The 13,270-nt window shown below is 44.1% G+C and overlaps 1 protein-coding gene and 1 long non-coding RNA gene across 2 annotated transcripts; one reads left to right on the top strand and one right to left on the bottom strand.

Moving 5' to 3' along the window:
• The first annotated feature begins 7,184 nt into the window (after nt 1–7,184).
• LOC148129550 (feather keratin-like) lies at nt 7,185–7,589 on the top strand. Its single transcript, XM_087943272.1, has one exon. The coding sequence runs from the start codon at nt 7,185–7,187 to the stop codon at nt 7,587–7,589; it is 405 nt and encodes a 134-aa protein (XP_087799398.1).
• Nucleotides 7,590–8,730: 1,141 nt separating this feature from the next.
• Nucleotides 8,731–10,513, bottom strand: LOC148129549 (uncharacterized). Its single transcript, XR_015745375.1, has 2 exons — nt 10,459–10,513; nt 8,731–9,500 (listed from the first exon to the last, which is right to left on the bottom strand). It is a non-coding gene; the product is annotated as an uncharacterized LOC148129549 (long non-coding RNA).
• Nucleotides 10,514–13,270: the final 2,757 nt, after the last annotated feature.

Here is a 13,270-nt window from a genome sequence, read left to right as displayed (position 1 = left end):
TCTTTGCCCCCTTAATAAATGTGATTCTGCATGATAAACCAGTGGCTCTTGTTTGGTTGTAATTTGAAGGTGGGGAAACTCTTGTCTTGGGTGGCTGTGGAGATTTTCTCCAAGTAGGCTGGGTGGGATGGGGTGGAAAGTGAAAGTTGCCCAAGTTGTCTCTGTTGAGGTATAAACCATGATGGGTGAAGCAGGTCATTGGTTGTGTGACTCTATGAAAGGTCTGGACCATTTTTTTTCCTATCAGAAGGCCTGAATTCATACAATACATTCAGCCACAATTAAACAAACCATATTTTCCTCTCTTTTCCGTCCTTCCTTCCTTCCTTCCTTCCTTCTTTCCTTCCTTCCTCTGATCATCTTCCTTCTTTCTCCTCATTTCCATCTTCTTCCTTCCTTCTTTCTTCTCATTCCCATCTTCTTCCTTCCTTCCTCTGATCATCTTCCTTCTTTCTCCACATTCCCTTCCTTCCTTCCTTCCTTCCTTCCTTCCTTCCTTCCTTCCTTCCTTCCTTCCTTCCTTCCTTCTTTCTTCTCATTCCCATCTTCTTCCTTCCTTCCTCTGATCATCTTTCTTCTTTCTCCACATTCCCCTTCCTTCCTTCCTTCCTTCCTTCCTTCCTTCCTTCCTTCCTTCCTTCCTTCCTTCCTTCCTTCTTTCTCCTCATTCCCATCTTCTTCCTTCCTTCCTCTGATCATCTTCCTTCTTTCTCCACATTCCCCCTTCCTTCCTTCCTTCCTTCCTTCCTTCCTTCCTTCCTTCCTTCCTTCCTTCCTTCCTTCCTTCCTTCCTTCCTTCCTTCTTTCTCCTCATTCCCATCTTCTTCCTTCCTTCTTTCTCCACATTCCCCTTCCTTCCTTCCTTCTTTCTCCTCATTCCCATCTTCTTACTTCCTTCCTCTGATCATCTTCCTTCTTTCTCCACATTCCCCTTCCTTCCTTCCTTCCTTCCTTCCTTCCTTCCTTCCTTCCTTCCTTCCTTCTTTCTCCTCATTCCCATCTTCTTACTTCCTTCCTCTGATCATCTTTCTTCTTTCTCCACATTCCCCTTCCTTCCTTCCTTCCTTCCTTCCTTCCTTCCTTCCTTCCTTCCTTCCTTCCTTCCTTCCTTCCTTCCTTCCTTCCTTTCTTCCTCCCTCCCTCCCTCCCTCCCTTCCTTCTTTCTCCTCATTCCCATCTTCTTACTTCCTTCCTCTGATCATCTTCCTTCTTTCTCCACATTCCCCTTCCTTCCTTCCTCTTTCCCTGCCTCTCTACCTCCATCCCTCCTCCTTTCACTTTTCTTTCACCCTCCCTTCTCTTTCTGATTTCATTCATGCTTATAAAAGTCATGCCTTGAAATCGGCTGACATCCTCATCACTATTTTAAAGCCAAACAATGAATTGCCTAGATTGGCTGCAAAATCTTCATCCTTTCGAGAGCCTTTTGCTGCCCCATAGTGGACTCAAGCTGCTAAGTCAATTTTCCTATAAATCATTATACACTTCCGAAGTTTATTTAAAACGAGGAGGAAGATGTTTTGGGCTGAAGTTCAAAATTTGATGCTGCAGAAAGAAACCTCACACTGAAGTAATCAATCATTGATTATCCCCATTTTGAAACAGAATTCTTCCCTTTGTTAATGGTGTCCCATCAAAGCAACATTTTTTAAAAAAAGCCAATCTGTATTGCTTTTTCTTCCTTTTAAATCATCACCAATACAATAAAACATTAAAATAATCTGCCAATTGTTTAAAAGGAAATTTTAGCTGGATTCATAGACCATCCTACACTCAATTTCTTTGAACCAGAGTTTGTTGACCAATAAGCCAAAGCAATTGTAGTTTACAGATCCCAATGGGTAAATTCTCAAATATTCCTGTCTCCTTAATTTTTTTTTTGTTCTCTTTATTTTCTTCTTCCTTCTTAAGGGATAACTAACCAGATATCCTATTAGGGATGTCAGATTTATCAACCTATCTTTTTTTTAAAAAGTTCTTTATTATCCAAACTTCTCTGTGTTAAGAAGATCAGCAAAAGACTAAGAGTTACATTCACACAAAATTGTATTTGTATGTTGGGCTGTGTGGCTAAGTAGGGTAGATGAAGCTACCCCACTGAATGAGGGTTCAATCTACCATGCTGAGCTAGAAAAAAATGGGATCCTTTGGAAAGCCTATGTGAATGTAGCCTCTGAGTATGTCAAGAGGGCTGTAGAAGAAGAAGAAAAAGAGGGCTGGAAAGAGGAGATGGAGAGAAGAGAAACTAGAATGAGAGGGAAAGAGTGGGAAGTTTAAGTTCTTGATGTTTCCTCCACTTGTCCATCATTGAAGGAGACACTAGAGGGTCTTCTTGTGGCAAGGAAGTTTACAGGCTAAAAATAGTTCAGGGATTGGCTGTTAAGCCCAACACATCAATCTTGGTTTATTTATTTTTAATAAGTGCCTTGTTTCTTTTTGAAATATTATTTGAACCAGGAAGAACAAGTTAATTTCCTCAGTGCCTTGGCCCAACCCAACAAGCGACTCTTCAGAAGAAGACGTCAAAGACCAGTTATGATGCCAAAGAATTTTTTTTATTAAGAAAGAGTAGCCCGTGTGAAAAAAAAACTGCAGCCAACAGGATTTTGCACAGATGAAGGACAAGAAAACAAGCAAACAGCTTTTGTTTTACTCTTGGGTTGAGAATGGGAGATGATTCGTATCTATTCTACGTCGTCTCCGTTGTAATTCAGCTCCAATTCAACGGAAGGGATTATTTTGAAAGCTCAAAGGTTTTAGAAGCTCAGTTCCTGAGCTGCATTAATAAATCAGAAAGGATTGTGAAATCAAGACTGAAAACAGAGTCCAGAATGATAAATGCACACCCTGAAAAGAATTCAGGGCCCACCAATCTTCTACTCATCCTTTGGTTGGCCACTCAGATGAGTTTAACAAGGAGAATAGAAGATGCTGCCCCATTTCCCGGCGAAGTTATAACGGCGACCAAAACTAGACCCAAGCAAACCAGCTCCTAGAAGACCAGTGGGCAACCCTTGACTGAAACCACCAGCAGGAGCACATGGTGCGTTGCCTCCAACGGCGACTGGTTCACAGCTGGCAGACAGGATGGGACCAGGGATGGTGACCACACAGGCAGGGGGCTGGATGGTCACCTCGGAGGCTGGGATCTGGTTGATGCAGGAAGGGATGATTCCAGCCAAGGTGCCCAGGCTTCCTGCAGATTCAGCCAAGGGGAAGGGTGAGAGACCCAAGCTTCCGGGGAGCAGTCCTCCGAAACCAGAAGATCTGAACCCAATGCTTGGGGTAGAGGCACAAGAGGGGATGGCACAGGAAGGTCCACAGAGAGCCATGGTGGTGGATTGATGAAGATGAGCTGAAAGAAGCCAAGAAGAGAACCATGGTTACAAAATACGTGAGGGCCATTGTCATCAGTAGATCTCTTGGTCAACCCAATCCCAATACCCTTCTTTGCTTCTCCTTGGGATTCCTTCCTGGGCTTTCCCCCCCACCTTTTCTCACAATTCTTGCACACTTGAAGAACAGACTTAAAGCCCAAAGTCTAGCATGTAAGTGGGCTAAGAGAAAGTCCAAAGCAAAACACTAAAGGGCATCACTTATATAGTTAATCTCCTAGCGGGAAATCCTATTTCTCTGGCCAATATTATCAAGACTCCAACTAACATATTCTTCTTTTCTGCCACAAAATTTGATTCAAGACAACCCAGGAGTTTTTTGGTTCATTTTGAGACTTCCCCCACTCTTTTCTAGCAGATGATCCACTAAATAATCCCTCCCTTTGCAAAGCAAGCAGAAAAAAATATACACCCAAATATTTCTTGTTGTTTTGCGGCACACGTCCTCCATCCCCAGACCTCTTAATCTCAAAATTTAGGAAAAGAATACCCGCCATCTTTAAATCCCCATCCTGAGCTGAGCATCCAAATTTATCCAGCCTTGCTAACAGAGTTCCAGAATTCCCAAGGCCTTCCTAAAACCTGGGAAATCAAAGCCTCCCATGGAAAAATTTTTAAAAAGGCAACGATTCCTCCCAAGAGTGCAATTAAATTTATGTCGAGTTCAGTTCAGAGATAGTATTCAGCCGGTTTGGACCGGTTCAACAGAACCGGTAGCAGAAATTTTGAGTAGTTCGGAGAACCGGCAAATACCACTTCTGACTGGCCCCGCCCCCATCTATTCTCTGCCTCCCGGGTCCCAGCTGATTGGCTGGGTCTTCTTTTGTTGCCCTGCACAGGAGAACAGAGCTGGAAAACAGGTTAGTGGGGTGGGGAGGGAAATGGAGATTTTACAGTATCCTTCCCCTGCCATGCCCACCAAGCCACACCCACAGAACCGGTAGTAAAAAAATTGAATCCCACCACTGGTTCAGTTGCAAATACATTTCACCGAAGGTTCACCAGAGCTGTGCCCAAGACAAACTTACCTGATTCAGGTGAGGTCTGAAGCTGTATGAGAACTGCTGAGGGTCTAACGTCTTATATACACCTTCCAATCCCTCCCCTTGGCCTTCATTAATTCATAATTATCCCATCTCTGACTTCTGCTGGATTCATCAAGGCCCCAATTATTTTAATCACCCGCAAAGTTTTCACTGTCATCATCTCAAAGCTTTGTGAATCACAAAAATTAGCATCCTTTAATTTCTCCATCTCTCTCTCTCTCTCTCTCTTCATAAGGTTTCTTTTAGGATGGCATTTCAATCCCCACCTGGAGCTAAGAGTCAATTCTACCGTGTGTAGCATTTTCCCTTCTGAATTTAACATATTTTAATTGCAAAATAATGCTTTATTGAGGGAGATTGTTTATTTATTAAGGAGATTGTCCCCTTGCTTTTTTCCCCCTTGAGCTGGAAGACAAAATGCTCAACATGAGGATCCCAACTCAAATAAAGATAAAGACGTTTTTACTGGAAGAAACCAATGGTGGCATTCATACATCACCTTTCAAATTGGGTATCTGAATTAATTCAGATTCTGGGTTTGTTCAGCCTAAACAGATTTGAGGTTGAGAGGTCCCTGGTGCTCCCTGAGTTTGGTTGGTTTCTTGCATTAGCATTGATGATGTTACCTAGTTGGGTTATGAAACATCTGCAGGAAAATCACTGAGCTCAGAGAGCACCAAAGACCCCACAATCCTCCTTCTCCTCTTTCTCCTTCTCCTTCTCCTTCTCCTTCCTCCTTCTCCTTCTCCTTCTCCTTCTCCTTCTCCTTCTCCTCCTCCTCCTCCTCCTCCTCCTCCTCCTCCTCCTCCTCCTCCTTCTCCTCCTCCTCCTTCTTCTCCTCCTTCTCCTTCTCCTTCTCCTTCTCCTTCTCCTCCTCCTTCTCCTCCTCCTCCTTCTCCTTCTCCTCCTCCTCCTCCTCCTCTCTGCAAACCACACTCCCTTCTAGCCCTGATGATGTTACCTAGTTGGGTTATGAAATGTCTGCAGGAAAATCACTGAGCTCAGAGAGCACCAAAGACCCCACAATCCTCCTTTCTCCTCTTTCTTCTTCTCCTCCTCCTCTCCCCACCAACCCTACTCCCTTCTAGCCATGATGATGTCCCCTAGATGGTTCATGAGATGTCTGCAAGAAAACCACAAAGGTAAGAAAGCACCAAGGACCCCACTGTTCAACCCTGAGCTATAAAGATTCACCTGTATGGGATGGAGTTTGCTAAGCAAGCGTAACACTCAACACTTTTTTTAAAAAAGACAAAGAAAAACAGAACTGGGAAAACAATCCAGGTCAGCTGAAATATACGTGGATGATACCTATAAACTCGGCTAGGAGTCACATGCAATTTAAGCTCAAGTTTCAATGCTTTCTCGTGGGTTGCTCAGACATTAGCTTGGGCTTTCAAGAGATGGACAATGGGCAATTAAAGTTGATTTTTTTTCAAACTAGCCTTTAGCCCTTCGCAGAAAGAATTCAGATGAGTTCAGCATTCAGGAATACGTTGATCTTTGCAAAAAAAAAAAAAAAAAGGCTTGGAAAATGAAAAACATCCTTGATTGCAAGCATTCAGGGTAGGTTTAATTATTATTTTTTTAAAGTTAACCACAAACCACAAGAAAGAAGGAGGTTTCGGGGTTATCCCCACCTGAAACCTGATATCTTTACCGCAAGTTTATACAAATGGATCTTTTTTAGACCTTTTCTCTGTTTAATTCTTTTTTGGGGGAGAGGAAAATCCACCATCCTTTCTGTAAACAAATCAGTTCAGGAAAAGGCATTTTTAGTCTGTCCTTGAGCAATGTGCTGAATCATATTATTTAAACCAGCATCTTTGACTGACTTCCTAATATTATCAACCTTAACTATGGTTTTGTGGGGGGCTACATCCTCTGAGTTTGATTCATTTAGCGTCAAGTGCAGAGATATATTGGGTGAATTTCATGACAAGGTTAGGTGAAATGGGGCAAATGGGAGCACGAGCAAAAACTGATTAGCTAAAGCTGGTTAGAAGCTGGTTAGTTGACCTCCAGATTAATCTTGAGAAAATAAACCATTGTTTCTGGGGAGGAAAAATGGAAGGAAGATTGATGGATGGGAGGGAGGGAGGGAGAGACAGAGGGATGAAGGGATAGAGGGAGGAAGGAAGGAAGGAAGGAAGGAAGGAAGGAAGGAAGGAAGGAAGGAAGGAAGGAAGGAAGGAAGGAAGGAAGGAAGGAAGGAAGGAAAGACAGAAGGATGGAGGGAGGGAGGGAGAAAGGAAGGAAGGTGGGGAGGAAGGAAGGAAGGAGAACAAAGCTTGAAAATGTAAGCTTCTAAGAAATTGGAAACAGGGTTATTAAAGAAGCCAAATTTGTCCTGAATCCTCACAGTTATTAAAGTAATTTGTTATAAGTGATGCTGATGATACAATTTGTTAATGCCTCATTAAAGCTTCAGGCCTCATCAAGGCCATGGGGGAGGAGACCTCTGAGAGTATATAAGCCCATGCTTTGGACTGTCTTCTTAACAGCTTCACCAGAAACTCTCATTCCAAGCTTTCAAAACAGGTAAGGTTGAGTTGAGTTGAGTCTGCTGGAAGAAGAGAAACGGCTTCTCCCAATTTCTCTTTCCTCTTTGGGTGGGTGATGGAGACAGACCTGGTCCATGGAGAACAGGACTAGGTTTCTTCTCCATGGACATTGCAACGCTACTCAATTATAATATAACCATGGTTCTTCTCTTGGACTCTTTCAGGTCATCTCCATCGCCATGGCTTTCTGTGGACCATCCTGTGCCGTCCCCTCTTTTGCCTCTACCCCAAGCATTGGGTTCGGATCTTCTGGTTTCGGAGGACTGGTCCCCGGAAGCTTGGGTCTCTCACCCTTGGCTGAATCTGCAGAAAGCCTGGGCACCTTGGCCGGAATCGTCCCCTCCTGCATCAACCAGATCCCAGCCTCCGAGGTGACCATCCAGCCCCCTGCCTGTGTGGTCACCATCCCTGGTCCCATCCTGTCTGCCAGCTGTGAACCCGTTGCCGTTGGAGGCAACACACCATGTGCTCCTGCTGGTGGTTTCGGTCAAGGGTTACCTCTGAGTCTTGGAGGCCAACCTCGCCTGGGCTCCCGTTATGGGTTTGTCGGTAACCGAGGCAGCATCTGTTATACCCCCTGTTAAACTCACCTGGATGGTCCAGAGATGGGGAAGACAGAGGACCTGCAAGGAACAAGGGCAGAACTTTTGGTGCCGAGGAAAACATCTACTAGACATTCCTCACTCCATATCATCCTCCCTCATCTTTCCTTAGCCTGAATGTATTCTTTGCTCTCCCTTTTTTTAAAAAAAAGCACGTGCTTTTGTTTATTGTTTATTCACACCTCTTTTGCACAACCCACATTTTAAAGGGAGCTGAGCTTGTGGTGCTTCTCCTGGTGAACCACACAGGATGAAAGAGACAACATTTTGGGGCAAGAGAAACTCTTGGTTTTGCTCCACCACGAAATTTCTCCGAAGGGAAATTGTCCAGCATGTTCTCTGTCTATGCTTTTCTCCTTTCCATGCCATCTGTTCTCTCTGGTTTTTTTTACTCTTCCTTCTTAATAAAATGTTGCATCTTAATTTTGGTCTCTTCGGATTCTTTTTTAATGACATTGAGATATCTGGGGTTGTGAGCGATAAAAGGAAGAAAGCTCTCTAGATAAGGGTATGGGTAGTTCTTGACTTACAACAGTTCACTTAGCCACCATTCAATGTTACAATGCCAAAGAGAAACGTGACTTATGGTGGGTTTTTCACACTTATGACCATTGTGGCATCCCCACAGTCACATCTTCAAATGCTTGGCAACTGACCTGGATTCATGACGGTTGCAATGTCCTGGAATCCTCTTTTGCAACCCTCTGATCTTCAGTGGGGAAGCTGGATTTGCTTAACAACTGTGTGACTAATTTAACAATGGCAGTGGTTCACTTAGCAACCGCCGTGAACTGGGGAAAACTCATTAACCAAATGTCTCACTTAGCGACAGAAATTTTGGGCTTGGTTGTGGTCATAAGCCAAGGGCTACTTGCATTTAGAAGGTTGAAGTGGGTCACCCAATGTCTGTTAAGGAAATACTTTTCCATCTGAGATCAGGTTGTATATAACTGGATTGATCATTTAATTTATCGGATTCCTATAACCACCCATCTCAATCAATATGCAAATATACACTCTGACAGACAACCTTAAATTATATATATATATATATATATATATATATATATATATATATATATATATATATATATATATATTGAGAGAGAAAGAGAAATAGAAGTTATGATGCTGCAATAAGCTTTATTATGAAAGTGTGAGATCAGAAGGCGATACATGTGCTAAGGAACAATGTACACAAGGCAGAAATGGGCAACATTATTCTGTTGGTTTTTTTTTCCACAGCTATTCAAAGTTACAAACAGTGTATTTGAAATGAGTAAAGGAGGAGCAAAAACTGGGGAGAGAACTTTCCAGCTTTAGTAGCACACCATCTCTACCTTCGGCGCAAACTGGAAAGGATGGGGCTGGAAGAACTTAGCAAGCATCACGTACACCGAGAACAACACAACAGACCAAAACAGAGATCTCGTTTTCCTTTCCAGGTGGTTCCACATCGTGGGAAGTCAACCCTTCGCAAAGTTCTCAGTTGTACGTCAGGCATTTGCGGCTGTACCTTCTCCAACCTCCGTAGTTTCCGTAGTTTCCGTAGTTTCCGTAGTTCCCGTAGCCTAAGTATCCAAGCCGGCCGTACGCCCCATAGGAGTTCAGCGGGTGAGTGTAGCTACATGGTGTCACCTGGCCCACAGAGACTGGATCGTGAGTGGAGGATATAATGGGACCTGGGATGGACACCACTGAAGCCGGAGGTTGGATGATGAGTTCCGATCCGGTGAGTTGGCTGGAACAATTGACGTGGCCCCCGGTGTAGTAGTTGGCGGCAAGACCGGTGAGAGCACCGGATCCATATGATGAGACCAGCGCACAGGATCCGCTATTGGAAGCATAAGGCACATGGCAGACGGACCCACAATAAGACATCTTAGGAGTGTTCTGGAAGGCAGATGATACCAAAAGAGAGAGAGAGAGAGCAGTGAAGACCAAGGTGGAAAGGGTGAGAAGTAGCAATGGGTTTGTTACTTAAAATGGGAAGGGAAGTTAGAGGATTAACAACTAGAGAGTAAACAACAACCTAATCGAGGCCTTGCCAAGGAGAAAAACCAAACTCCCACTCCCACTGTACAAATACAGAGCAAACCCCACTCCCTTCTAGTACAGATGATGTCCTCTAGTTGGGTCATGAAATGTCTGCAAGGAAACAACCATGCTAGAGAACACCAAGGAATTCCTCCCCAGTTCTTCTTCTCCTCCTCCTCCTCTTTTCCCTTCATTTGTTCTCCTTCTTCTTCCTCTTCTCCTTCTCTTCCTTGCAAACCCTACTCCCTTCTAACACTAATGATGTTCCCTAGTTGGGTCATGAAATGTTGGCAAGGAAAGAACCAAGCTCAAACAACTCCAAGGATCCCACAAATCGTCCTCCTTTTCCTTCATCTGTTCTCCTTCCTTCTCTTTTTCTGGAGAAACTTCTGAGCTAATCCTCCTGGGATCTCTTGATGTTCTTCACTAGGACACAGAACCTCTTAATCCCCACCATATAAATTTCATGGGCAGGAGAAATGCACAAAGGCAAAACTATGACTTACCCTCCCCATGGACCATGATAAAGCTTGATTTGGTTTGATTTGAGGGATGAAATCAGAGATGCAACAAGATCTTGAGATCTTGAAGCCTCCAAAGGCAGCCTCCTGGAGAGACTTCGGATCCAATCCACCTGGGATCTCTTGATGTTCTTCACAAGAGGTCCCAGGTAAACCTCTTAAAACCCACCATAAAAAATTCATGGAGCAGGAGAGATGCACACAGCCAGAACTCCATGGACGATGGAGCAAACAGAGACATGGAGAAAGTCAACCTAACTCCTGCAGAAGGGATGGATTTGAATTTAGCTTACCTGGTTCTCGGAGAAACAGAACGGAGAAGGTGATAGGAAGGTGGATGCTTACTGTGCGAAGTCTTGTGTTTCAAGTCCTTTTATACGCTCCTCCTGACCTCGTATGGGGTGGGAGATGGGCGTGCCAACCCCTCTCCCACACAGGCCTTTCTTAATGAGAGGACAGGAGGACAGATGAAAGAAATTATCAAATCATTTTCGATTTTGTTTACCTCTCTGGCCATTTGGCATCCGTTTGGATTATCTACACCAGGTTACATCAATCCAGAATTGTTACACCCTGAAGACGGGCTGATCTTGCAACAACTGAAACCGCTTCTATGGTGGTGCCAAAGTTGATGTCCAAACTTTTCTCTTGCAGCAATAGTTTCAGGGACTCGCCAATCTCTCTCTCTCTCGTGCTGGCAATGTATTGAAGCAGCTTGACTTCCCTCCCCAACACCAACAGATACTGCGGATAATGGGGAGTTTTGCCTGAGGGTGGGGGGGTGCCTGTTTTGGAAGAACAAGAGGCGGAGAGAAAAACCAAGCTGGTATTTCCAAGGTTGTTAAGAAGATGGGCCTTGGGCCAAGATTTTTAAGGGCTACCAAATCCTGCTTATTGCAGAATGTCAGGTGATTTGGGAAAAGGTATACAGGAGATACTTCTGAAAAGAAAGAAATAATTTCCAGAAATTCAAGAAGCCAATGAATACTGTGTTTAAATATCCAGCCAGTTGACTTGCAAGTCATTAAATCCACCTAAATTTAAGGATGTTTAGAATTCCTTCCTTCCTTCCAGCATTCTTGTTCTCCTTCCTTCCTTCTTTATTCCTTCCTTTCTTCCTCTATTCTTGTTCTTCCTTCCTTCCTTTATTCTTTCCTTCTTTCCTTTCTTCCTCCCTCCTTCCCTCCTTCCATTCTTCCTTTCTTGTTTTCCTTCCTTCCTTCTCTATTCCTTCCTTCCTTCCACGATTTTTGTTCTCCTTCCTTCCTTCCTTCCTTCCTTCCTTCCTTCCTTCCTTCCTTCCTTCCTTCCTTCCTTCCTTCCTTCCTTCCTTCCTTCCTTCCTTCCTTCCTTCCAATAGGTTGAGATAGCTCCTTCATCTGAGTGACCCAAATTTGTAGAACAAAATGTTACTTTTCTTGGTTCTCTAGCACACCATCTTAAGTGGTTGGAATCCAGCCTTGGAGCACCTGGATTGACTTCACATGACCCACATTGACCCAGGTCATCGAATTTTCTAGCTTGTCCCAATGCACGGTGCCATACACAAACCACACCTCTTCACATACAGTAGCTTTGCATTCTACCAGACGGAAACCTAAGGTTAATATGGGTGCTAAAGGGCTACTCAGCCTATTTCCTTCCTTACATTCATGGATTATCCAAAGTGTAGTATCCGATTGGGTCAACACAACAACTTAAATGATCAAGTTCTTCTACAATCCAGCAGGGGGAGCTGCTGGGCTTTCTGAGCAACCATTCCCATCATTCTTAACCAACGAGGCTGATGGAAGTTGGAATCCCATTGCATTTTGCCATTACTGATTCTCCCTGTCTGAGTATTTAGAAAAGATTCATTTACACATTCAATGCCTCACATCACATGAATTGATAAACGACACTTCTTTATGGTAATCCCGCAAATCTCTGATCTTATCCGGAAGAAGAAATTTGTCATTTAAAAGAAATTAAACAGATAGATACAGATAATCAGAGTTGGAAGGGACCTTGTAGGTCAACTAGTCCAACCCCCCACCCAAGCGGGAGACCCTACACCATTTCTGATAGGTGGCAGTCTGATCTCTTCTTGGAAGCCTCCAGGGATGGAGAAGGGAGGGAAGGAGGAAGGAAGAAATGAGAGAAAGGAGGAAGGAAGGAGGGAGGGAGGAAGGAAGAATAGAAGAGTTGGAAGGGACCTTATAGATCATCTAGTCCAACCCCCCGCCCAAGCGGGAGACCCTACACCATTTCTGACAGTTGGCAGTCCAATCTCTTCTTGGAAGCCTCCAGTGATGAAGCTCGCACAACTTCTGAAGGCAACTTCAGTTCCATGGGTTGATTGTTCTCACTGTCAGAAAATTTCTCCTTGTTTCCAGGTTAAATCTCTCCTTGTTCAGTTTCAAACAACTGGATGTGAAAGAGCTTAATTGGGAAAGTGTTGCTCAATGGAGAATATCTCCAGGGGAAATAAATGCTTGTTTTGACTTTCTTTCTTTTTTGGCACAACGATAAAGGTGTTTGCAAAGCTCCGGACCCAAAGTTCACGTCTGGAATTTTAGAATTCCTGGAACTTCAACGCTGAGGAAATGGGTAGAAGTTTGCCAGGGAAGTCCCCAACCGCAGAAGCTAGCTAGGGAAGTCCTCATGCAACCAAAGTTCTCCATTCTTTGAAGAGGTCAAGAAAGCCATAGCAAGGACACTGGGCGGGCCTTCCCATGAATGATGGGCCATACCAGGACATAACTAAGCTTATTAAACAAGGATTACAAGAGCTCATGTAAAAGAGCGTGGGAAAATGCAGAGCACAGGACTTGTGGGCAAACAGCAGCTGAGATCTTATCAAGTCTTTCTCCCGTGGCCTCCAGGGGAGGTGAGTCTCTGTTCAGAAACACCCAACCAAAACACAGTGGCTACATTTTTGCCCCGGCGCCAGGTCTTATTCAGAAGTACCTCGTGTTCTAAGAAAGGGTTGTAGGCCATGGATACTGCTGGAAGTCCCGTGTGGGCCTAAGACTGCCCCAACCTTGAAGGAGTGAACCTCAAATAATGCTCCCCTCCCCTATGAAACTGGAATACCCAGCCATGAATCATCCCTTGACTAAAGAT

The sequence above is a fragment of the Notechis scutatus genome, chromosome 14 (assembly GCF_049901735.1).
Source record: "Notechis scutatus isolate UNSWTSFEM ecotype Mainland chromosome 14, rNotScu1.2, whole genome shotgun sequence".
NCBI classification, from domain to species: domain Eukaryota; kingdom Metazoa; phylum Chordata; class Lepidosauria; order Squamata; family Elapidae; genus Notechis; species Notechis scutatus.
The sequence above is the reverse complement of the archived record's forward strand: the minus strand, read 5'-3'. Positions and strand labels throughout refer to the sequence as shown.

Coding starts and splice junctions, on each gene's coding strand:
- LOC148129550 (XM_087943272.1), top strand. CDS start 7,185: ATGGCTTTCTGTGGACCATCCTGTGCCGTCCCCTCTTTTGCCTCTACC.